Source organism: Oncorhynchus tshawytscha, linkage group LG25, assembly GCF_018296145.1.
Source record: "Oncorhynchus tshawytscha isolate Ot180627B linkage group LG25, Otsh_v2.0, whole genome shotgun sequence".
Classification (NCBI taxonomy): Eukaryota; Metazoa; Chordata; class Actinopteri; order Salmoniformes; family Salmonidae; genus Oncorhynchus; species Oncorhynchus tshawytscha.
This window is the reverse complement of record NC_056453.1, coordinates 34,408,826-34,432,800: the sequence shown is the minus strand read 5'-3', so window position 1 is coordinate 34,432,800 and position 23,975 is coordinate 34,408,826. Positions and strand designations below refer to the sequence as shown.

At 41.5% G+C, this 23,975-nt stretch overlaps 1 protein-coding gene across 1 annotated transcript; it reads left to right on the top strand.

The window, feature by feature from the left end:
• Positions 1–1,142: 1,142 nt before the first annotated feature.
• On the top strand, positions 1,143–23,440 carry hcrtr2 (hypocretin (orexin) receptor 2). Its single transcript, XM_024388301.2, has 7 exons — positions 1,143–3,219; positions 5,132–5,310; positions 11,737–11,980; positions 19,712–19,827; positions 20,112–20,332; positions 21,048–21,169; positions 22,167–23,440. The coding sequence occupies exons 1-7, from the start codon at positions 3,003–3,005 to the stop codon at positions 22,334–22,336; spliced, it is 1,269 nt and encodes a 422-aa protein (XP_024244069.1). The 5' UTR covers positions 1,143–3,002; the 3' UTR covers positions 22,337–23,440.
• Positions 23,441–23,975: the final 535 nt, after the last annotated feature.

Here is a 23,975-nt window from a genome sequence, read left to right as displayed (position 1 = left end):
TTGTTCTCAAATTTGCTTTGTTAAAATCCCCAGCAACAATAAATGCAGCCTCAGGATATATGGTTTCCAGTTTGCATATAGTCCTTGATGGCCAAGTTTCTTGATGGCCATCTTGATTTCTGCTTGAGTGGGAATGTACGCAGCTGTCCTATAACTGACGAGAATTCTCTTGGTAGGTAAAATGGCCGGCATTTGATTCAAAGGAATTCTAAGTCAGGTGAGCAGAAGGACTTGAGTAGCTGTATGTTGTTATGATTACACCATGAGTCATTAATCATTAAGCAAACACCTCCGTCCTTCCTCTTCCCAGAGAGGTGTTTATCTCTGTTGGCGCGATGCATGGAGATGCCCGGTGGCTGAACCGATTCCGACAACATATCCCGAGAGAGCCATGTTTCCATGAAACAGAGAATGTTACAATCTCTGATGCCTCTCTGGAAGGCAACCCTTGCTCGAATTTTGTCTACCCTCTTGTCAAGTGACTGGACATTGGCTGGTAGTATACTCGGGAGCGGTGGGCGATGTGCACGTCTTCAGCGCCTGACCAGGAGGCCACTTTTTCTGCCCCTTCTGTGGCGCCCTTGTTTTGGGTCGACTACTGGAATTAGATCCATTGTCCTGGGTGGTGGCCCGAACAGAGGATCTGTTTCGGGAAAGTCGTATTCCTAGTCATAATGTTGGTAAGTTGACATTGCTCTTACAGCCAATCGTTCTTCCCGGCTGTATGTAATAAAACTTAATTAAAAAAACTTTAATGGGGTAACAATGTAAGAAATAATACAGAAAAAACAAAATACTGCATAGTTTCCTAAGAACTCGAAGCGAGGCACCCATCTCTGTCGGCGGAATCTCCCCTGATTCTCTACTGCGTCACTCTGTCTCTCTTCCAGGTGGGCCTAGATCACTAGCCACTTTAATAATGCCACTTTAATAATGTTTACATATCTTGCATTACTCATCCTATATGTATATACTGTATGTTTATGCCATCTATTGCATCTTGCCTATCCCGCTCTGTCATCGCTCATCCATATATTTTATATGTATATATTCTTATTCCATCCCTTTCCTTAGATTTGTGTGTAATTAGGTAGTTGTTGTGGAATTGTTAGATTACTTGTTAGATATTACTGCACTGTCAGAACTAGAAGCACAAGCATTTCGCTACTCTTGCAATGACATCTGCTAACCATGTGTATGTGACCAATAACATTTGAGTTGATCTGTATCTACAAAAGTTATTTCTGGGAAGATTATAGGTTTCCCTCTGCAAATCAAAGGAGGCAAAGGCTATACATTTTAAACTGTAAGCATTTAAAGGTATTGGTTTTACTGAAAGATATAGGCCTAACTATTTCACTGTGTAAACTTCTTCCACTACCATTAACAATATTACTTTCAGGCAGCTAAGCAAGCACACAAAGTTTCTACTGAAACTTCCTTTTCTAGTTATCATTGTTGTCAAGCACCCCTCCTTTTATTTTGTTTGCTGAAGCACGAAGGCCCACCAGAACTCACCAAAACTATCACAGCTTATTGTGAAATAAACATGAATTACTGTTCGAAATTCGTGACAGGCACAAGAAAAAGTACACTTTTCTTGTGTATGATTTTTCTTTCTTTCTTCATAATGCAGTCGTGTCTATTTCACAATAATCTGTGATACTGGGTTGAACTCACACACAAACTATACTTGTCTGTATGAAAACAGGAAGATACAGTTTGAAGCACAGGATGCTCTTCCTTTAGAGCACCTCAGCATCGAATTGAAGTGCTCAGAGGCTTTTAAGAGGGAGTGCCAGCCCCTCACCGCCAGTAAACATGGAGGAGTGCATGAGGCTATGGCCAAGTTTAATGATAGGTGCCAAACCAATGTCAAACCGCTAGGGTATGTGACCCCAATTAACTGCTGTAGACAATTTTTGTGATTAATGAACAGCTAGCTCAGGGTTTCCCAAACTCGGTCCTGGCCCATTATCTTTCAATATAATGGAAAATCCCCAACTTGGAAACAACATGCTGTCAGACAATGCCGTCAATATGCTGTTGCGTACCAGTGAATTAAATGTGTAGGGAACCACTTGTCCAAGGCCAGGCAACCCTACTCCTGAATTCATGTTTTTGTTTTAACCAACATGGAAGACCAGGTGTGACTGATCAATTAGCTCAGTTGGTCTGGTGTGGTGCCGAGCTGGGACAAAATCCTCCATTATCTGTGGCACTTTGGGAACAGGGTGATCTACCCCTGCACTATATTTATATTGGTTTATAAACAAATGTGATAGACATCCCTGTCAGAGTGGTTAATTGTCCACTTCTGCTTCCTGGTGACCTTTTCAAACTTTTTCCCAAGACAAAGATCTGACTTCAACTCTGGTCTTACTTTGCTTCAATAAGGTAACGATCAGGACCCTCCGCTAAGACCTTTTTCAGTTGATTGTTACACATTTGTATATCACATCTTTCTATTAAAAATAATGTTATTTGATGAAGTTATCGAATCTGGTCTCCTTGATTCCTCATGCAATCATTTGTGTTTTATGACAGGGCTTCTGATATTTGTGTTTTATGACAGGGCTTCTTATATTTGTGTTTTATGACAGGGCTTCATAAAACTGTGTTTTATGACAGGGCTTCTGATATTTGTGTTTTATGACAAGGCTTCTGATATTTGTGTTTTAAGACAGGGCTTCTGATATTTGTGTTTTATGACAGGGCTTCTGATATTTGTGTTTTATGACAGGGCTTCTGATATTTGTGGAATTAACCCTCCCCCTCTTTTTTTGTCAACAAGGAGTTTTCTGATTGGTTTCTTGCCTTGCGTGCTCCTTGCCTTGCATGATCCCTGCTTTGGAGAGATGGTCACGTTGAGGATGCCAAAGCGATTCAGATCTGGTGCATAGCCATTCTATTAGCAGACGTTAAATCTGGTAGTCTGTTGCTCGTTCCAGGCGCGCTGAATGGACACTAAAAAGACCGTAAACACTTCCAACTATTGAAGGATGTCGGGGATCACGGTGAATTCGGATTGTGGAGAATGTTCACCCCCTTCGCATGAGCCTTGCACCACGGAATTACACCCATACTCTAGCATCGATGACGATGATGAACTTCTGAAGTATATCTGGAGGGAATATTTGCATCCTAAGCAATATGAATGGGTTCTTATTGTAGGATACATAATTGTTTTTTTTGTTTCTCTCATTGGAAACACACTAGGTAAGTTTTGGTAAAGGTTTTTGCGTAGGTTGGATTAATTGAGCCAGTATCATTCTAACATGTCATCCTCATTTTAAAGTGCATGGCATTAGATCAAGTCCTCAAAGTTATCTGGGCTTCATTGAACATGATGGTAGTTTTATAGAAGTTAGGCTACTGGTGAGTCGAATGTAGGCTATGTATTACATATATTATTATTATATTAATTTGGTGTTCACTAATTCAGTATCAGTAGACTACCTTCTAAACAAGAGGTTACTGACAATCGAATGTATTTGGGAAGCGCAAAATAAAGACGTTATCCCGAGCGCGGACATGCATGGGCATCTGTCTTGTTTGGATGTGCATGCGACACTCGACAGGGAAAATGGTAAGCCATGCGACCTGTAAAGTGATACACCGGAATCAAAGTGCTATACCAGGCATTCTCTTTAAACGGTCGTTTTCTGTTTAGCTGTTAATAACACTTGACAAATATAGTTGAGTGCGTAATAGAAATTGTTAATAAAATATTTTTGGAGCATCCTTATTAGGCCCATGCTTCTAGTTCAGAATAAGATGCCTGTGGAATAAATCAAGTCTACTGCATTAACATAGTCCCTTTACAAGTAGATGCTTCCAGTTTTAAGAATACGATTCTCGGCAGTATCTTATAAAGACACTTAAGATACTGCTTAAACATGGCATATTTGAATACAATTGAATCTAGCCCTTAATAACTGCTATTGTGCAACTATTTGCTAATTAAAGTATTGTTAATGGTCTTAATTAAATGTCTTAATTGATTCTAAATAATGTTTTCGGTGCTGACAATACTGGCATAATTTGACAATGTTTTCAAGTAGCTTACAATCCGTCTCATTTTCTCTGTGTGCAGTTTCTCTTGTTACTATGCCAGTGCTGTTCGCTTGTGTTGATCGGGCTCCCGATTGGCGCAGCGGTCTAAGGCACTGCGTCTCAATGCTGGTTCGAATCCAGACTATCACATGTGATTGGGATTCCATAGGGTGGTACACAATTGGCCCAGTCTTGTCTGGGTTTGGCCGGTGTAGGCTGTCATTGTAGTTAAGAATTTGTTCTTATCTAACTTGCCTAGTTAAATACAAAATAGGGCAAGACATTTTGTTTTGGACTGAAACACATATATTATAATTGGCAAATAAACCAGTCTCATTCACAAACAGCTCATGAAGAATGAGTAAAATCGTGCACATTGGACTGAAAGGCAGTGTTCAACAGCCCTTACCCAAAGTTTAGGGCACAATTTTACTCATTCTTCATGAGCTGTTTGTGAATGAGACTGGTTTATTTGCCAATTATAATACATGTGTCTGTAGTGAGGGTACATTGTGTATTTTAGGCAGGAGGAGTGGTCTGTGCTTTTTGAAGAGCAGCGTTGGAGAATGGAATGGTTCACTGCAGGCTGGGGAACCTTTGAAAACGAGAAACCTGTTCAATATGTTTAACTCTCCTGAGTTTTTAAAACCTGTCTTGATGTCATACCCTGTGGATACTGAGAGTAGGCTATGTGTACTGTATTCATATCCCTTATTTTTACCTTCCACATTATTTTGCAGTAAATAAGACATTTGTTTATGACAGTCTTGTTACAGATGTAGGCTTATTGTAAATTAAATTAGTCACTATTTTACGTTGTTGTTTGACTGCCCTTTTCATAATCAACAACTGACATTTAAGTGACATAACAGGACAACAGGTTAATTTGTAATACCTTCATATTGATCATGCAATTGATAGTTGTTATTCAGGTGCTGCTATTCAGGTGTTATTCAGGTTCTGTTATTCAGGTGTGTGCTGTGTGTTGTATTGCATTTGATTTAAACCAATTAAAGTCATCGATGTCTCCCTGTATTCCTAACAGCAGCAGTCCTTGGTTGTGTCTTGTTGTCAGTTTGTTTTGCAGTGTGGAAAAACCATCACATGCGCACAGTGACCAACTGTTTCATTGTGAATCTCTCCTTTGCTGATGTCCTGGTCACCATCACCTGTCTCCCGGCAAGTCTTGTGGTAGACATTACAGAAACATGGTTCTTTGGAAACACTCTTTGTAAAATACTGCCTTACTTACAGGTAAGACGATGTCCCGACGTTTTTATTTTCACATTTCCCAACTTTCACGTTATATTCAAATCAAATAATATTTCATTTGTCACATATGCTAAATACATTTACATTTTAAAAGATGCTCTTATCCAGATGACTGCATACATTTTTGTACTGGTCCACTGCAGGAATCAAACTCACAACCCTGGCGTTGTAAGCACAATGCTCTACTAATTGAGTTACACAGAACTGCAAAATGTGTAGACTTTACTGTGAAAAGCTTAGTTACGAGCCCTTTACCAACAACACAGAGGTAAAAAGTAAGAAAAGATTAGTTACGAGCCCTTTACCAACAACACAGAGGTAAAAAGTAAGAAAAGATTAGTTACGAGCCCTTTACCAACAACACAGAGGTAAAAAGTAAGAAAAGATTAGTTACGAGCCCTTTACCAACAACACAGAGGTAAAAAGTAAGAAAAGATTAGTTACGAGCCCTTTACCAACAACACAGAGGTAAAAAGTAAGAAAAGATTAGTTACGAGCCCTTTACCAACAACACAGAGGTAAAAAGTAAGAAAAGATTAGTTACGAGCCCTTTACCAACAACACAGAGGTAAAAAGTAAGAAAAGATTAGTTACGAGCCCTTTACCAACAACACAGAGGTAAAAAGTAAGAAAAGATTAGTTACGAGCCCTTTACCAACAACACAGAGGTAAAAAGTAAGAAAAGATTAGTTACGAGCCCTTTACCAACAACACAGAGGTAAAAAGTAAGAAAAGATTAGTTACGAGCCCTTTACCAACAACACAGAGGTAAAAAGTAAGAAAAGCTTAGCAAAAAAAAAAAGAGGAAATAGTAAAACAATAAAATAACAATAAAGAGACTATATACAAGGAGTACCGGTACCGAGTCATTGTGCAGGGTTACAAGGTAGTTGAGGTTATTGAGGTAATATGTAGGTAGGTACGGGCAAAAGTGACTAGACAATCAGGATACATTAATAAACAGGAGCAGCAGCGTATGTGAAGAGTGTGAATGTGTGCCAATGTGTGAGTGTGTGGCGTCAATATGCATGTGTGTGTGTGTGTTTTGTGTGTGAGAGCGTATGTACTGTAGGACAACAAAAAATAAAAGTGTGTACTGTATGAGAGAGTCATAGACCATTTCATCAACATGAAAGAGAAAAGGATGGCATTGGCGTTTCTCTGCAAGTAGGGTGAGTCAACATGTTTTTTCTACTTGCAGGAACGCACACATACACACAAATCAGACCAATGGACAGCGACATCATATTCAGCTTAAGTTGATTGGACTAAATGGTTTTTTGTATCTTTTAGTTGTCACTGTATTAGACTAAGCATAGGTGATTTGATGATGTTGAAATGTTGAAGTTGTGTGTGTGTGTGTGTGTGTGTGTGTGTGTGTGTGTGTGTGTGTGTTGTGTGTGTGTGTGTGTGTGTGTGTGTGTGTGTGTGTGTGTGTGTGTGTGTGTGTGTGTGTGTGTGTGTGTGTGTGTGTGTGTGTGTGTGTGTGTTGGACTGTCAGTGTAGTATGTGTGGGTAAAGTCAAGTGAGTGGGCATAGAGCCAGTGCAAGAATGTCAATGCAAAAGGGGGTCAATGCAAATAGTCAGGGTAGCCATCTGATGAACTGCTCAGCAGTTTTATGGCTTTGGGTAGAAGCTGTCAAGGAGCCTTCTGGTCCCAGACTTAGCGCTCCGGTACTCATACCACTTGCAACTTCAAGCTTGATAGTTGGTACGGAACTCCAGGGTACTGAACAGTATTCTTTGAAACACCTTTGAAGGGACCCCATGGTGATGCTTGTGCCACGGGAAAGTATTTTGCTTTCCCAGCTCAACTGCCATGGGCTTAGCCTTCAATGGATCAACATCATAATTCTCTTTTGATCCAGTGTGATGGAACCTCCACTCAGCCAGATGGGGCAGAATCCCAAGCCAATCTGGGTGTCAGAGGATTAGCCTAAAGATTCAGACCTTACGGCCACTGTAATTACAACTTCCCTGTATGGTCTGAATGTCAGGCTGCCATGATAAGGACACCGCGGAGCCGACGCGAGATAAGGTGCTGTACACCTAATTATCCCATTACCCAAAATGATACATAAAGATTGAAATACTGCTATTATTTTATTAAAACCTCTATGGGATAGGTGTCCCTACACCGGGACAGTTGAGCTAACGTTCAATAGACTTGCTCTGATTTGTCATCCTGAGGGTCTCAGAGATAAAAATGTAGCATAGTTTTGTTTGATAAAATCCATTTTATATTAAAATGTAGGAACTGTGTTCTACAGTTTTGAACCCCTGCTGTCTCTGGCTCCACACCCACCCCGCCCGGCCTTCTAGATATGTGAAAGTTATAAGCTAATGATCTGTCAAGTATGACATTCCTGGGAGTGTGTAAACTTATGTTGTATTACCATATCATTTTTTGTATTTTCTCTATAGTTATGCACTTTGACCAATTAGTTATGTATCAATTGACCAATTCGGCACATTTGGGCAGACTTGATTCAAAATATTGGCCGGTATGGCTATGTTTCACTGGATCAATCTGAAACTTTGCACACACACTGCTGCCATCTAGTGGCCAAAATCTAAATTGCACCTAACTGCAATATTGCGTTATGGCCTTTCTCTTGCATTTCAAAGATGATAGATCAATTTCTTTTTAGAAAACACATGTTTTTTTGTTTGTGTTATCTGTTACCAGATCTAATGGGTTATATTCTCCTACATTAATTTCACATTTCCAAAAACCTGAAAGTGTTTCCTTTCAAATGGTATCAAGAATATGCATATCCTTGCATCAGGTCCTGAGCTACAGGCAGTTAGATTTGGGTATGTCAGATTATTATATGATTTAATAATTTATATCATTCTGCTAATACAGGACTAGTTAAGGCCCAGTGCACTACTTTTGTGAATAAATGTTTGTAATTTTAAAAAACACATTATTATTTTGTTTTGCATAGATTTTTCAGGGGTACTGCAGCACCCTCAGCACCCCTACTTTCCTTGGCTATGAAAGCAACCCATTGGATTCCACAACACTTCTGTTAACTACTCACGCCAATGCATTTTCAAGGAATCCAATTGGCTGCTATAGCATTAGCTAGCCTAGCATGCAGTTTAATAAAAAAAACTAGCAGTTTTCCAATCTTCTCAATTCACCATTCATCATTTCAGGAGAATCAATGAGTACATTGACATATTTCATCCCTGGACTGAGGAATGTGTTCCCAGCCATACACTGCACTGGGCTCTGACTGTCCACATTCTGGCACTGCACCGTTCCGAATACAGAGAAGAAATGAATGAATGTTGGATTCTGGATAGTCCAAGGATATGAGAATATTGTCTAAAATGTTAGCCTTTTTTAAAGCTTTATGAAAAGCTCTAAAGTCTAAACAAAATTACCTTTCTTCAGTCTCATTTTACTTTCATGTTAAATGGGGGCATACTTTATCAATTTGCTTTTTGAAAAAACATCTGATTGCCTAACCGTTGAGAAAATAACATTGAAATTATCTAAAGACACCCTCTCAATACATTTCTGACTCATATTATTTTGCATTCATGCTGGGGACAAATACAATGGATAGTGCCCTTACATTTGTTGCAATGCTGCCTGTTGACAAATATAATAGGTGGTCAGGAGATTGAGAAAGGGTTTATCAGGTTAGCTGATCTTTGGATTTCCTTAACACTGGACTGTATCCAAAACCCACAGACAAACGCCTGGAGCCCTATCAGTAAGGACCTGGACTGAATTACTGTGTTATCATTCATGTCTGCCTGAAAGACAGTGCTGAGAGGACTACAATTACCAACAGAGGAGAGGCAGCTGGTGGTCTACCTCACCCCATCAAGAGATCCATTAAAACCATTTATAAAACCTTTACCTGATGAGCTGAAGAAGCAGAATATTAAACTAGTTTTCTCCCCTGGCCTACTTGCAGTGTGTCAAAAGTGCTTTCCCAAGGAAGGTCATCTGTAACTGCTGCACAAACTTGACATTTGACATTTGACATTTCATTAGTTACTACAATATTTCCTACGACACTGTGTGGACATCCTGCTTCTCCTAATGGCTGTGTGAAGCATGTCTGAGGTAAATTGGAATAGCTGTAGCAGCTGTAGGGCCAATTTGATGTGTCCATTGGCTATAGGATGTTAATGAGAGAGCTGAAAATGTCCCCCATCGTCAATCAGATGGCCTCAATTGTAATTCTCACAGCTCCTCTACTGTCTACAGGCTCTAATTGATATTTGAGTGATGGCTGCAGATATGAAAATAACATAACACTCTAAGATCAAAGTGTGTCAGCTGTTTTAAACCATCAAATGTAGTCTAATGTCAAGAACAGTCCTGTGTAGCTCTTTTGGTAGGGCATAGTGCTTGCAGTGCCAGGGTTTTGGGTTTGATTCCCACAGGGGACCAGTATGAAAGAACCATTAAGCCACTACTTCTGTAAGTCGCTCTGGATAAGCTAGTCTGAAATGTAAAAGGCCCAGGCTGTTTGTTTTGCAGATCCAGCTATATGACACAATCTAAAATGACTTTAAAGAATACACAAGCCCCATATCATTTCCAGATTTGTGATGTCTTTCTTTTTATTAATATGAAGTTGCCAAATTATCTCTTGGAAGTGTTATGGTTAATATAATCATAAATCCCGCCACTCTAAACCGACAGAGGAAACAAGGATAACAGAAAATGGCTGGTAGATTCATATCACTGTGATGAGTAAATAGCACCATTTTGGGCTGTGAGGGTCATGGAATTTCGGACGACGGTTGTTCGTCAGCCGAATGACCGGAGTCACTTCATAACCGTTTGAATAGCTAAAAACATAACAACCAAAACACGTTTCATTTTTTTAAATGCACATTTTCTCCTCTCCGCTCCTGTCTGCATGTGCTGCCATAGAAATAGACTGAATATAACGGGCGTCCCCATTCAAGTCAATGATGGCATAATGGGTGGACTGTTGGCCGTTGGGTTGGTCTTAATTTACGGTTAGGGATAGGCATAAGGTTAACAGTGAGGTTAAGGAGACGGTTAGGTTTTGTGTGGCTGGCTCAGTTGGTAGAGCATTGCGCTTCCATACTCAGGGTTGTAGGTTTAATTCCCATGGGGGAGCAGTACAAAAATGTATGCACTCACTACTGTAGGTTGCTCTGGATAAGTGCATCTGCTAAAATGCAACAGACATTTTAAGAAGATAAATTGAAGAAATAGGCAGGGTTTATGACTTTGTGGCTGTGATAACTAGTGACGAACGCTGTGATTTGTTGATTCAACTCAACTGACATTACAAAGAATTTAATTTGATTGCATGTGCCACATCAGTTAACATCATTTGAATGAGCATTCTAAATTACCATGGAAAGTATTGTATCAATAAGGTAGAAACAAACTCAACCGCACGAATGCTCGGTCGTCACGTCTAGTTAGCTGTTCGCTCCACAAAAACAAAAAACGGTTGTGACGGTTATTTTATTTTCATTGTAAATAAGAATTTGTTCTTACATGACTTACCTAGTAAAATAAAATACAAATGATGAGAATGTTGACTGTTAAGGGAGTATAGACCTGTTGAATATAGACTAGGGCCCCCATAATTTGACAGTATTTCGCCATATCAACAGTAATGCCGATTTTTGTTGTTGTTGTCTGTATTGTGTAAACTCAGATTCATCATATAAATGTTTATATTGTAATCATCCTTTGGCTATGGTAGTTAGTCAGACTTCATCATATGTACTATACATATATATATAATATATAATTATAATGCCCGACAGTCAATTATCTCTGCGCTTCTAACAAAGGCTGAGAGTACTTAGCACCTCTGAACAGAGTGCCGGCCGTCATTTTCAAACCAAGTGCAAGTCGATTCTACATTCTACAGAATCGTGTGAAAATGTCAGCAGTCAGACGTCCCCCAGTGGGTGGCCCCTAAAAAAATACTGCGCAGAACCAATGGCAGATCAACATTGTGGTCTCTAAGGGTTGTCTTACCATTCTGCTTCACATCATACCAATTCTAATTAGTCCACATAAATAGTTGATGCCTTGGGGGAGGTTGGGTGTAATCGTCCTGGGAGAAAACGGTTGCCCCTGTCAACGTCTAGATCAGCCAATTTTCCCTGTCCATCAATGTTTTTCTGCTGGCAGTGACACCGGGAAGAAGTGCTATCCTTTTTCATATTCATATTGAGAAGTCTTTTAAATTCGAAAATAGAGAAACAGAACAGTCATTTTCTTCTTCTCTTCTTCACAATAATGAAGAGAAAGTATTATTTTGTTTGCCCAAGGGAAATCACAGATTTTCTCTCAGCAGGTATATATTAAGTGTAGTACTTTTTGTACTGCTTCACTTTGTGCTTTAATTAACTGCACATCCTCTTTTTCAATCTCCCAGACAATCTCCGTATCTGTGTCAGTCTTGACTCTGAGCTGCATTGCTCTCGACCGCTGGTACGCAATCTGCCACCCGCTGATGTTCAAAAGCACGGCCAGGCGCGCCCGCAAGAGTATCCTCCTCATCTGGGGGGTTTCCTGTGTCATCATGATCCCCCAGGCCATCGTGATGGAGTGCAGCAGCCTGCTCCCTGAGCTCACCAACAAAACCAGCCTTTTCACTGTGTGTGAAGAGCGCTGGGGAGGTAGGCGGGCATCCACAAAATCCCTCCTCTCAATGCCACAGGAACTCGCCAAGGCACTGTTACCCCAGACCAGACAAATTTCTAATACTCTAACTCTGCTGGATTGAGCTTGATTGAGAATGCCTGAAACAATTGAGTACTCCACTGGAGTAGTCCCAAAAGTATTAAGTATTAAGCCATTTAGCATTCCAGACAGCCTCTAGTAAACAGTCAAAGTTTGACCCAAGGTCTGGACCAAAGGCGACAGGCATATTTCAGTTCTTGTGACTAAACCCCCCGGAGCTGTTGTCAGATGGGGAATAATTAAGCAATACGTTTGGAGGGGGTGTGGTATATGGACAATATACTACGGCTAAGGGCTGTTCTTTCTTATCACGCAACGCGGAGTGCCTGGATACAGCCCTTAGCCGTGGTATATTGACCATATACCACAAACCCCCAAGGTGCCTTATTGCTATTATAAACTGGTTACCAACGTAATTAGAACAATGATAATAATTTTTTTTGTCATACCCGTGGTATACGGTCTGATATACCACGGCTTTCAGCCAATCAGCATTCAGGGCTCAAACCACCCGGTTTATAATTTGTGTTACACTACACCAGCTACACAAATGTGCTCGTTCTTTTCTGATGGAATCAATATTTCATAGGAGCATTAGAAAAAAACATCTGTAATGTTATATACTGTAGTGTCTGCTGTGTTGACATCACTCTTAAAGGACAATTCCACCGAAATACTATCTATTGGTATTTGTTTAATTAATCCAATGTTCATATCGTCCCAAAATGTTTTTCATGTCGGCAAATCAAGTTTTCAAGATACATAACTTTCAAAATACAGAAGAGCGCAGCATCATACGATGCAAAATGCATCATAGCAGCTTTATTTCTGAATTTTGAAAGTTATATACTGTATCTTGAAAACTTGATTGCTGACATGAAAAACATTTTGGGACTAAATCAATAATGGACTAATGAAACAAATACCAAAAGGTGGTGGGGTTTTCCTTGAAGGGATTCTGAAGCTGTGTGAGACCAGTATCCAAATGTCATTAATCCACTGCTGTATAGTATTCTAATCATATACTAAGTGTGGGGATAACTAGGGAATAACTAAGTAGAATTGAGAAGGTACTCACACTCAAACCATGGAGACAAAAACATGCAGGAGGCAGAGATAAAATACTATTGGTGTTTAATTACATAATTGACAGTGAACACAAAAAGGTACAAATCTAAGGTGCAAACAGAAAGCATAGGTTTCAGCTTCATACTGTACCGTCATCTACTGTCAAGCATGTAATTACATAGCAACAATATGTTTTCTATTTGTGCCTCTTGCAAGTTCTTTCTATATGGTTGAGTGTTCTATCCCAGCCTCCTACATGTTTTCTACATGGGCGGGTACCTTTTGAATTCTACTCAATGAGTTATACAAATGTAACATCCATGTTGACACAATATTGAAAACAAGTCACTGGCTTCCTTTGATAGGAAAACTACTATCTAACCAGACTGTATGTTTAAGGCCGTGGTGGATGGTAACACTTTAAATGGGGAGGACAGGCTCATAGTAATGGCTGGAATGGAATAAATGTAAAAATATCGAACACATCAAAGATCTGGTTTTCCATTCCATTCATTATTATGAGCTGTCCTCCCATCAACAGCCTCCCATTTATCTGTCCTACTGAATGCTTCAGGGTCAGACTGTTGAAAAATACTTGGAATGCATTGAGGGATGACTTTGCAGGTTCTCCGATAAAATAGGCTTGGATGCCTCTTGATTGCTACAGACAAATACTCTCTTACAGAAAACCATACAACTATTGGCAGCACAATTGTTTGGATAGAAAATAAATGAATGTGTCAAAGCTATCGATTAAATGAGCGAGATCAAAGTTCTCGTTTTTGGGTGGAAAACCTTTGCAGGAATGTCAAATCAAATCCAAGTTTATTTGTCACGTGCGCCGAATACAACAGGTGTAAACCTTACAGTGAAATGCTTACTTACAGGCTCTAACCAATGGTGCCAAAAAAAAGGTGTGTGTGTGTGTGTGTGTGTATGTGTGTGTGTGTGTAGGCAAATAAAGAAATAAAACAACAGTAGAAAGACATTTGAAAAAAGAGTAGCAAGGCTATATACAGACACCTGTTAGTCAGGCTTATTGAGGTAGTATGTACATGTAGGTATCATGAAAGTGACTGTGCATATATGATGAACAGAGAGTAGCAGAAGCGTAAAAAGGGGAGTCTTATGGCTTGGGGATAAAAACTGTTGAGAAGCCTTTTTGTCCTAGACTTGGCACTCCGGTACCGCTTGCCATGTGGTAGTAGGGAGAACAGTCTACGACTGGGATGTCATGCAAACTCTCAACATTTAAGGTTGATATCTACAGATGTAGGATCTTAATTTGCTGTAGGATCTTAATTTGATGCAGGACATTTACAACTTGTAGTGTATTTGAAGTTTAAAAATATCCATGCATTATGTAAGGGATAATCGGGGAGCCGCATATGCGTTCTATGGAAAATAATGGACGACGTGGAAGGCATTCTTTTCCAGAGAACGCATAGAGCCCCGGTTGATTGTCCCTTTTACAGTATACCATGGCTATAATTTAACACATTTGCCACTAGAAATGTTTTCATTTGTCATAAGAAATGTGCTCAACATCCACTGAAGTTTACTAGATAGCAACAGTAGTTGTCACGCCCTGGTCAAAGTATTTTGTGTTTATCTTTATTTATTTGGTCAGGCCAGGGTGTGGCATGGGTTTTTGTATGTGGTGTGTATATATGGGGGATTGTAGCTAGTGGGGTGTTCTAGATAAGTCTATGGCTGTCTGAAGTGGTTCTCAATCAGAGGCAGGTGTTTATCGTTGTCTCTGATTGGGAACCATATTTAGGCAGCCATATTCTTTGAGTTTGGTGTGGGTGATTGTCCTTAGTGTCTTTGTTCCTGTCGCTGTGTTAGTTGACACAAGTATAGGCTGTTTCGGTTTTTGTTACGTTTATTGTTTTGTAGTGTTTTGTGTGTATTCGTGTTACGTTTGTTTGATTAAACATGGATCGCAATCTACACGCTGCATTTTGGTCCGACTCTCCTTCACACCTAGAAAACCGTTACAGAATCACCCACCACAAACGGACCAAGCAGCGTGTCAACAGGCAGGAGCAGCCCAAAGAGGAGATGCGTAAAGAAGGATTTCTGGACATGGGAGGAGATCCTCGACGGGAGAGGACCCTGGGCTAAACCAGGGGAGTGTAGCCGCCCAAAGGTGCAACAGGAGAAGAGGCAACAGAGGCAGCAGCAGCAGGAGCAGCAGCAGCTACAGTGGGAGAGGTTGCACCACCTGGAGAAATGGACATGGGAGGAGGAACTGGACGGTAAAGGACCCTGGGATCAGCCTGGAGATTATTGTCGCCCCAAAGCTGAGCTGGACGCAGCAAAAGCAGAGAGGCGGCATTATGAGGAGCTAGCACGGCAGAGCGGATGGAAGGGGAGTCAGCCCCAAAAAATTATTGGGGGGGGCTCACAGGGAGTATGGCTACGCCAGGTAGGAGACCTGCGCAAACTCCCTGTGCTTACCGGGGGGCTAGAGAGACCGGGCAGGCACCGTGTTATGCAGTGGTGTGCACGGTGTCCCCAGTGCGGGTGCATAGCCCGGTGAGGTATATTCCAGCTCCTCCGATCGGCCGGGCTAGAGTGGGCATCGAGCCAGGTAAGGTTGGGCAGGCTCGGTGCTCAAGAGCTCCAGTGCGCCTGCACGGTCCGGTCTATCCAGTACCACCTCCACACCCCAGCCCTCCGGTAGCAGCTCCCCGCACCAGGCTTCCTGTGCGTGTCCTCGGTCCAGTACCACCAGTACCAGCACCACGCATCAGGCCTACAGTGCGCCTCGCCTCTCCAGCGCTGTCGGAGCCTTTCTCCTCTCCTGCGCTGCCGGAGTCTCCCGCCTATCTAGCGCTGTTAGAGCTTTTCTCATCTCCAGCGCTGCCGGAGTCTCCCGCCTGTTCAGCGCAGCCAGAGCCTTCCTCCTCTACAGCGCTGCCGGAGTCTCCCGCCTGTTCAGCGCAGCCAGAGCTGTCAGTCTGCATGAAGCAGCCAGAGCTGTCAGTCTGCATGGAGCAGTCAGAGCTGTCAGTCTGCATGGAGCAGTCAGAGCTGTCAGTCTGCATGGAGCAGCCAGAGCTGTCAGTCTGCATGGAGCATGGAGCAGCCAGAGCTGTCAGTCTGCATGAAGCAGTCAGAGCTGTCAGTCTGCAAGGAGCTGTCAGTCTGCAAGGAGCTGTCAGTCTGCAAGGAGCTGTCAGTCTGCAAGGAGCTGCCAGTCTGCACGGAGCTGCCAGTCTGCACGGAGCTGCCAGTCTGCACGGAGCTGCCAGTCTGCAAGGAGCTGCCAGTCTGCAAGGAGCTGCCAGTCTGCACGGAGCCGCCAGAGCTGCCAGTCTGTAAGAAGCCGCCAGAGCTGTCAGCCTACATGGAGCAGCCAGAGCCGCCAGTCAGCGTGGAGCAGCCAGAGCTGCCAGTCAGCATGGAGCAGCCAGATCTTTCAGTCTGCCAGGATCCGCCAGTCAGCCAGACTCTTCCAGATCTGCCAGTCAGCCAGACTCTTCCAGATCCGCCAGTCAGCCAGACCCTTCCAGATCTGCTAAACCAGACTCTTCCAGATCTGCCACTCAACCAGACTCTTCCAGATCTGCCAAACCAGACTCTTCCAGATCTGCCACTCAACCAGACTCTTCCAGATCTGCCAGTCAGCCAGACTCTTCCAGATCCGCCAGTCAGCCAGACTCTTCCAGATCCGCCAGTCAACCAGACTCTTCCAGATCTGCTAGTCAACCAGACTCTTCCAGATCTGCTAGTCAACCAGACTCTTCCAGATCCGCCAGTCAGCCGGGATCTGCCAGATCTGCCAGTCGGCCAGGATCTGCCAGTCGGCCAGGATCTGCCAGTCGGCCAGTATCCGCCAGTCAGCCAGGATCCGCCAGTCAGCCAGGATCTGCCAGATCCGCCAGTCAGCCAGGATCTGCCAGATCCGCCAGTCAGCCAGGATCTGCCAGTCAGCCGGGATCTGCCGAAACCACCAGCCAGCCAGGATCTGGTAGATTTATCTACATGCCTGAGCTTCCTCTCACTCCTGAGCTTCCTCTCACTCCTGAGCTTCCTCTCACTCCTGAGCTTCCTCTCACTCCTGAGCTTCCCCACAGTCCCGAGCTGCCCCTCAGTCCCGAGCTGCCCCTCAGTCCCGATCTGCTCCTCAGTCCAGTGGGTTTCTGAGTGAGGACTACTAGGCCATGGTCGGCGGCGAGGGTGGACTATCCAGGGACGCGAGGAGAGGGGACTAAGACATTAATTGAGTGGGGTCCACGTCCCGCGCCGGAGCCTCCACCATGGACAGACGCCCACCCGGACCCTCCCTATTTGTTTTGAGGTGCGTTCGGGAGTCCGCACCTGCCTAGGGGGGTTCTGTCACGCCCTGGTCAAAGTATTTTGTGTGTATATTTATTTATTTGGTCAGGCCAGGGTGTGGCATGGGTTTTTGTATGTGGTGTGTATATATGGGGGATTGTAGCTAGTGGGGTGTTCTAGATAAGTCTATGGCTGTCTGAAGTGGTTCTCATTCAGAGGCAGGTGTTTATCGTTGTCTCTGATTGGGAACCATATTTAGGCAGCCATATTCTTTGAGTTTGGTGTGGGTGATTGTCCTTAGTGTCTTTGTTCCTGTCGCTGTGTTAGTTGACACAAGTATAGGCTGTTTCGGTTTTCGTTACGTTTATTGTTTTGTAGTGTTTTGTGTGTATTCGTGTTACATTTGTTTGATTAAACATGGATCACAATCTACACGCTGCATTTTGGTCCGACTCTCCTTCACACCTAGAAAACCGTTACAGTAGTTGCCGTGGTAACCAAACAAATAGATTTGCTAATTTAGCTGACCAAACCATCAGTCTTAGCTTGCTGTTATGAAAATGAAATTCACCGATGTCAATAATGTTTTCAATCCGACTTTTGCTTTCAAAAGCAGGTCAAATAGCAATGATCCAACATCTAGTGGAAAGTCTTCCCAGAAGAGTGGAGGCTATGTCTGAAAGGGGGGACCAACTCCATATTACCGTCCATGATATTGAAATGAGATTGTGTCCACATGTAGTATATGTACAGTACCTGCATCTCAGACTTATGCCACGTTCGCAAGCTATTCAGAACTTGGAAATGTTAGACTTTCTAACTTGTTGAACATGTGAACGCGGTATTACTCAAGACTCACATCTCTAAAATGCAAAAGTTATAATTTAAGTTGTATGGGGACAGTTACATTGCCCGGATGCAATTTTTGCTCAGCAGTTTGTCTAAATCAGGGATGTCTAACTCTTTCCATGTAGGGCAGAGTGCATTAGTAAATTGGTATCCCCGCTCCCACCTATCTGTTTCATGTCTTAGGTTATCCGCAAATGTTAACATGGATAGAATGCAAGAATTTAGTAATATTTGCAATATTCTAATCATTCTCATGTGCCAGTGTATCGCCCAACCGTGCCATGGTGAAACTTGTAGTCCTGTAGACCTGAAATAATTGGATCTTGGAACTTGCATCCAGCCAACCAGAAAAGCAAAGTTAAGCAATTCATTCATTCTCGATTCTTGATTCTTGCAAAAAAACATCATTTTTATAGTTGAAAAAATGGATTTAGCAAGCACTAGGCATTTAGAGTTAGGCTCAATGTGGAGTGGAGCTTTATAGTAATGTAACGACATGACATGCCCAACGTACATTCAAAAATATTTGGCAATCATTATTTATTTGAAAAATACCGTTTCCATAATCGTTTGTCACAATAAAGAAAGTTTGACAAAGGAAAAATCCGCCCCTGTTGAATAGATATCAGTGTAGTAGATGTGTAGCACATTTCTCCTTTAACTGCCTTTTACATTACACATGTCGAAATGTTTTCTTTTGTGACATACAGTTTGTTGAATAAACCTGGGTCAATGGAAACTTGCCTACTTATTCAATTGCTATTTCTTAAAGTGTAGAATGTTTTATTTGTTCCGCTGAACCTTTCTGTGATAGGAACCATAATTCAGCACAATCTGATGATTCCCTTTAAAACAATGTCTCTTTTTGATGGAGAGTTCTGTCTTGCCACTCAATTTAAATTCCTGCACAGTAACTACAAGCTCATGCATGTTACTGATAAATATGTATATAAATGTAGACATGTTTGTTTCCCCTTTGGATTTGACCAATTACCTCCACAATTCCCATAGTACCCTTATGAAAAAAGTACATAATCTCACATGTGATCAAGTGAAGTATTCCAAAAACACATGTTTTCATGTGATCTGTGATCTTACGTGAAGATAATGTGACAACATGTAAAGCAACATGTGATAACATGAAACTACACGTGTGAAAACCTGTGAAACAATGTGAAGGGTTACTTACAAAAACATTTTTTTTCACATGATGTAACATGTAACATTTCACGTGAAATCATGTGGTTTTCCACATGTGAAATCATGTGGTTTTCCACATGTGAAATCATGTGGTTTTCCACATGTGAAATCATGTGGTTTTCCACATGTGAAATCATGTGGTTTTCCACATGTGAAATCATGTGGTTTTCCACATGTGAAATCATGTGGTTTTTCTGGTAGCGCCTCTAATTTACATCTATGTCACAATAATTTAGCTAAGTCACATGTCATTCTCTCAACAGCTGATGTCTACCCCAAGGTGTATCACACCTGTTTCTTCATCGTCACATACTTCGCTCCCCTCTGTCTGATGGTTCTGGCATACATCCAGATATGTCATAAACTGTGGTGTCAACAGGTATCTATGTAAATTCATGTTTGTGAACAATGACAGACAACATTTGCACTGTTTCTTAGAAATCTGGCTGTTTGTTGATTCTCCACATTTATTTCTAGATCATGCAGTCACCAATTTATCAGTGTCCATTATCCTTGCAATTATTTGGCAATGCACTCTCCGATTATGCACTCCACTATTCAGATCCATTCCATTGAATGTTTTGAGTTTTAATGAGCTTGTCAAGCAAAAGCTGTTCAAAGACCACAGTGTGATCGGCTGTGGGTTGTGGGTTCTGTAAACAGATTCCTGGGACGTCATCTGTGCTACAGAGGAAGCGGATGCCCCTCCAGGGTTCCACTTATTCTCCAGGTCCTGGGGAGTCAGCCAAGGTCCGGACCAGCACAGTGTCCGCTGAGATCAAACAGGTCCGGGCCCGCAGAAAGACAGCCCGCATGCTGATGGTGGTCCTCTTTGTCTTTGCCCTCTGCTACCTGCCCATCAGCGTACTCAACATCATGAAAAGGTAGCAGCCTCTTTGCTGCTCTGTCTCTCTGTCTTCAGGATCAATAGGATCATTACACTCTTGGATTCAACATAGAGATGTTTCAATGAGTCAGAAGTTTCGATTTGGAAATGAGTCATTTGACTCAATAACAGTTGGCATTCACAGTAGTCCCTGGTAAACATTGTGTATACAGAAAAAGGTGATCACATTCTGAAAATGTAGTAATCTGTAAGCATTAATTTAGCATACCTAGATCACATATGTTCTGATCTATATCAATGCGGTAAGCAAACATATTTGTGATGTCTGTCTCTCAGGGTGCATATCGTTGCTGTCTGATCAAAACCTATTTTCTCCAAAACAGAAGCTTTTCTGGAATTTCCCATTAATATACAATTATGAAACTTCAGAAGCTATTTTGAATATATTTTCTTGGTCGTAGAGTCATGAAATGTTCAGAGTACATTGAGGGGAGTTACTGCTTTCAATAAATGTAAAATAATTATGAAAATTGGCAAAACATTTAGTTACGAGGTTTCCATCAGACAGCGACGATATATCACTTGCTATTTCTTCATAGAATGAGGTAAAATAGAAATTTGGCTAAACTATCTCTTTAATACTCCCCCACCCCCTGCAAACACCTGTCAATAAGCTATAGCTCCATTTACAGTTTCAACACACTTGGTGTCATTACAGATGAGGTCTCACTGATGTTACCTTGTCATTGCAGAGTGTTTGGGACGTTTAAGTACACAAACAGCAGAGAGACTGTATACGCCTGGTTCACGTTCTCACATTGGCTGATATATGCCAACAGTGCTGCAAATCCAATCATCTATAACTTTTTAAGTGGTGAGTTTGTCTCAAAATGCTGTGTTCATGATTTTATTGCCCCATCTGCTGGACAGTATAGTATATCACAACACACCTAGAGTGGAGCTTTGGAAGAGGGATTTGATGTGCCGGGGTAACTTGTTCAATCAATTTTAATGGTAAAGAAACGTAATACTTAAGTGGTAGAATTTCAACAGAATACCCCTTTAATATGAGGTTTGATTAGCGGTTAAGAGTGTTGGGCCATGAGGTTTGATTAGCGGTTAAGAGTGTTGGGCCATGAGGTTTGATTAGCGGTTAAGAGTGTTGGGCCATGTGGTTTGATTAGCGGTTAAGAGTGTTGGGCCATGAGGTTTGATTAGCGGTTAAGAGTGTTGGGCCATGAGGTTTGATTAGCGGTTAAGAGTGTTGGGCCATGTGGTTTGATTAGCGGTTAAGAGTGTTGGGCCATGAGGTTTGATTAGCGGTTAAGAGTGTTGGGCCATGAGGTTTGATTAGCGGTTAAGAGTGTTGGGCCATGAGGTTTGATTAGCGGTTAAGAGTGTTGGGCCATGTGGTTTGATTAGCGGTTAAGAGTGTTGGGCCATGAGGTTTGATTAGCGGTTAAGAGTGTTGGGCCATGAGGTTTGATTAGCGGTTAAGAGTGTTGGGCCATGTGGTTTGATTAGCGGTTAAGAGTGTTGGGCCATGAGGTTTGATTAGCGGTTAAGAGTGTTGGGCCATGAGGTTTGATTAGCTGTTAAGAGTGTTGGGCCATGAGGTTTGATTAGCGGTTAAGAGTGTTGGGCCATGAGGTTTGATTAGCGGTTAAGAGTGTTGGGCCATGAGGTTTGATTAGCGGTTAAGAGTGTTGGGCCAGTAACCGAAAGGTTGGTGGTTAAAAAAACTAAATCTGTCTATGTGCCCTAGAGCAAGGCCCTTAACCCTAATTGCTCCTGTAAGTCGCTCTGGATAACAGCTTCTGCTAAATTACTAAAATGTTATGTGTTTAACAAAGTTGAGTTTTTTTCCACAGGGAAGTTTCGAGCGGAATTCAAAGCAGCATTTTCCTGTCGCTCTTTTGGCCGATGTCAGAACCAAACAGAGGGCATAAGGAGAAGAATAAACACCGACAGCCGTAAATCCTTGTCCACTCAAGTCAACAACATGGACAATGTCTCACGGATATCTGACCATGTGGTTTAGTCCTATACTGGGGCATGCTGGGAGATCTTATAATTGCACCATGCCACCCAGGACACACTGGCATTCACTGTCTCCATGATACAAAGGTCACGAATAGAACACATTGTAAACGTCAAGCTTTTAATAACAGACATCTTGAATAGACCACATACTCTGAATGGACTGAAAGCAATCAATATCCACCAACCTGTGTGAAAGCAAATCCCTCCCCTGCTGGAACTTCTACCCAGGGGAAGAGAAGTGATTTGAATGAGTCGTGTCTGTTACAGATGGATAAATGTTCTATTGGCTCCAGTCTTTGGTTCTCATCCCACCAGAGGCAGGAATTAGCACCCCATGGTGTTGTACACCTCACCAGAAAAAACAGACTGAAGGATGAATCACAATGCAAAGATTAAACCCTATCAACGTTTATTATCAAAGCTTCTTAAATCTGAAGATGGATTACAAAATAACAATTTGTTTGTTAATTAGCCACAATAGTGTACTACGTGTGTATTTGTGGTGATGTTTACTTATGTCTTATGATGACTACTTCATACTTCATAATAATAATAATAATTATTGCTATTATTAATATTTGTATTATTGTTGTTGTTGATGCTGTTGTTTATTCTTTTTATTGTTATTGTTATTACCTTCCTATTCTATGTGTAATATCAGGTTATATGTTTACAGATATGCTATTGTACATTAACAATCCAGCCAAAGTTCGAAAATCTCCACGGATGAATACATCTACAGAGGTTTTCATGACAAGGTGGAAGGTTAAATTCTCACAACCTTACATCATAAAGACGGCTTTGTTTCTAATTCATTGCTGGATCAACCAACAAGCAATCAGAATGAAATAACCCTACAAGACATTGAATTCTGATTTTAAAAAATTAACGTCTTATTTGATGTGAACCCTTGAAAAGCAGTTTCTACAATCGCTTTTGTTTGTTTTGATTTCTTCTCGGGTGTTTGTTGTGATGATTTCTTATTGGTGTTTCTTATTATTTCATGTACTTTTTTAAAAGTATGTTAAGCAGTTTCCCCTAAAAATGTATCTGTTCATGTAAGTGATTGTTGTTTTTGATCTGTTTGAAGGTAAACATTTTAAACATTTATCATTGTTTGTTTGCTGTGCTTCTTGTAAAACAACATATTATGTATCAACTTTGACCTTGTATTCATCAGACCTGGGTTCAAATACTATTTAGGGTATTTCAATTACTTCATTAACGCCAGTGAATTAACCAGTCATTAACACGAGCCGTTTTCCACAATTAAGGTGCCACCAACCTCCTGTGGTTAAGTATGAACTTTACCATGATTGACTAACCAGGTTGTATAGGCTATTATTTAAATGGCTGAATACACCCACCTCTTACTGACCATCACTGTCCTTATCCACTAATCATAACATTGATAAAAGCAACCTGGAGACATTGATATGTGTTTTGTTATACAACTAATTTATTAGTGGTGTATGTATTCCACCCTGTCCTTAACATCTTTCATTGACTGTCAATCACCATGAGTTTGACAACTTTTAACATATTTCATTAGAATGAATTTGCATTACTCCCTGAAGATTCAAGATAAGAGTTACCAAGTTATTTTATTTGATAACCCAGTGCTGCATGAATAACAA

Coding starts and splice junctions, on each gene's coding strand:
- hcrtr2 (XM_024388301.2), top strand. CDS start 3,003: ATGTCGGGGATCACGGTGAATTCGGATTGTGGAGAATGTTCACCCCCT. Junction 11,981..19,711: donor GTGTGAAGAGCGCTGGGGAG/GTAGGCGGGCAT, acceptor TTCTCTCAACAG/CTGATGTCTACCCCAAGGTG. Junction 19,828..20,111: donor ATAAACTGTGGTGTCAACAG/GTATCTATGTAA, acceptor TTCTGTAAACAG/ATTCCTGGGACGTCATCTGT.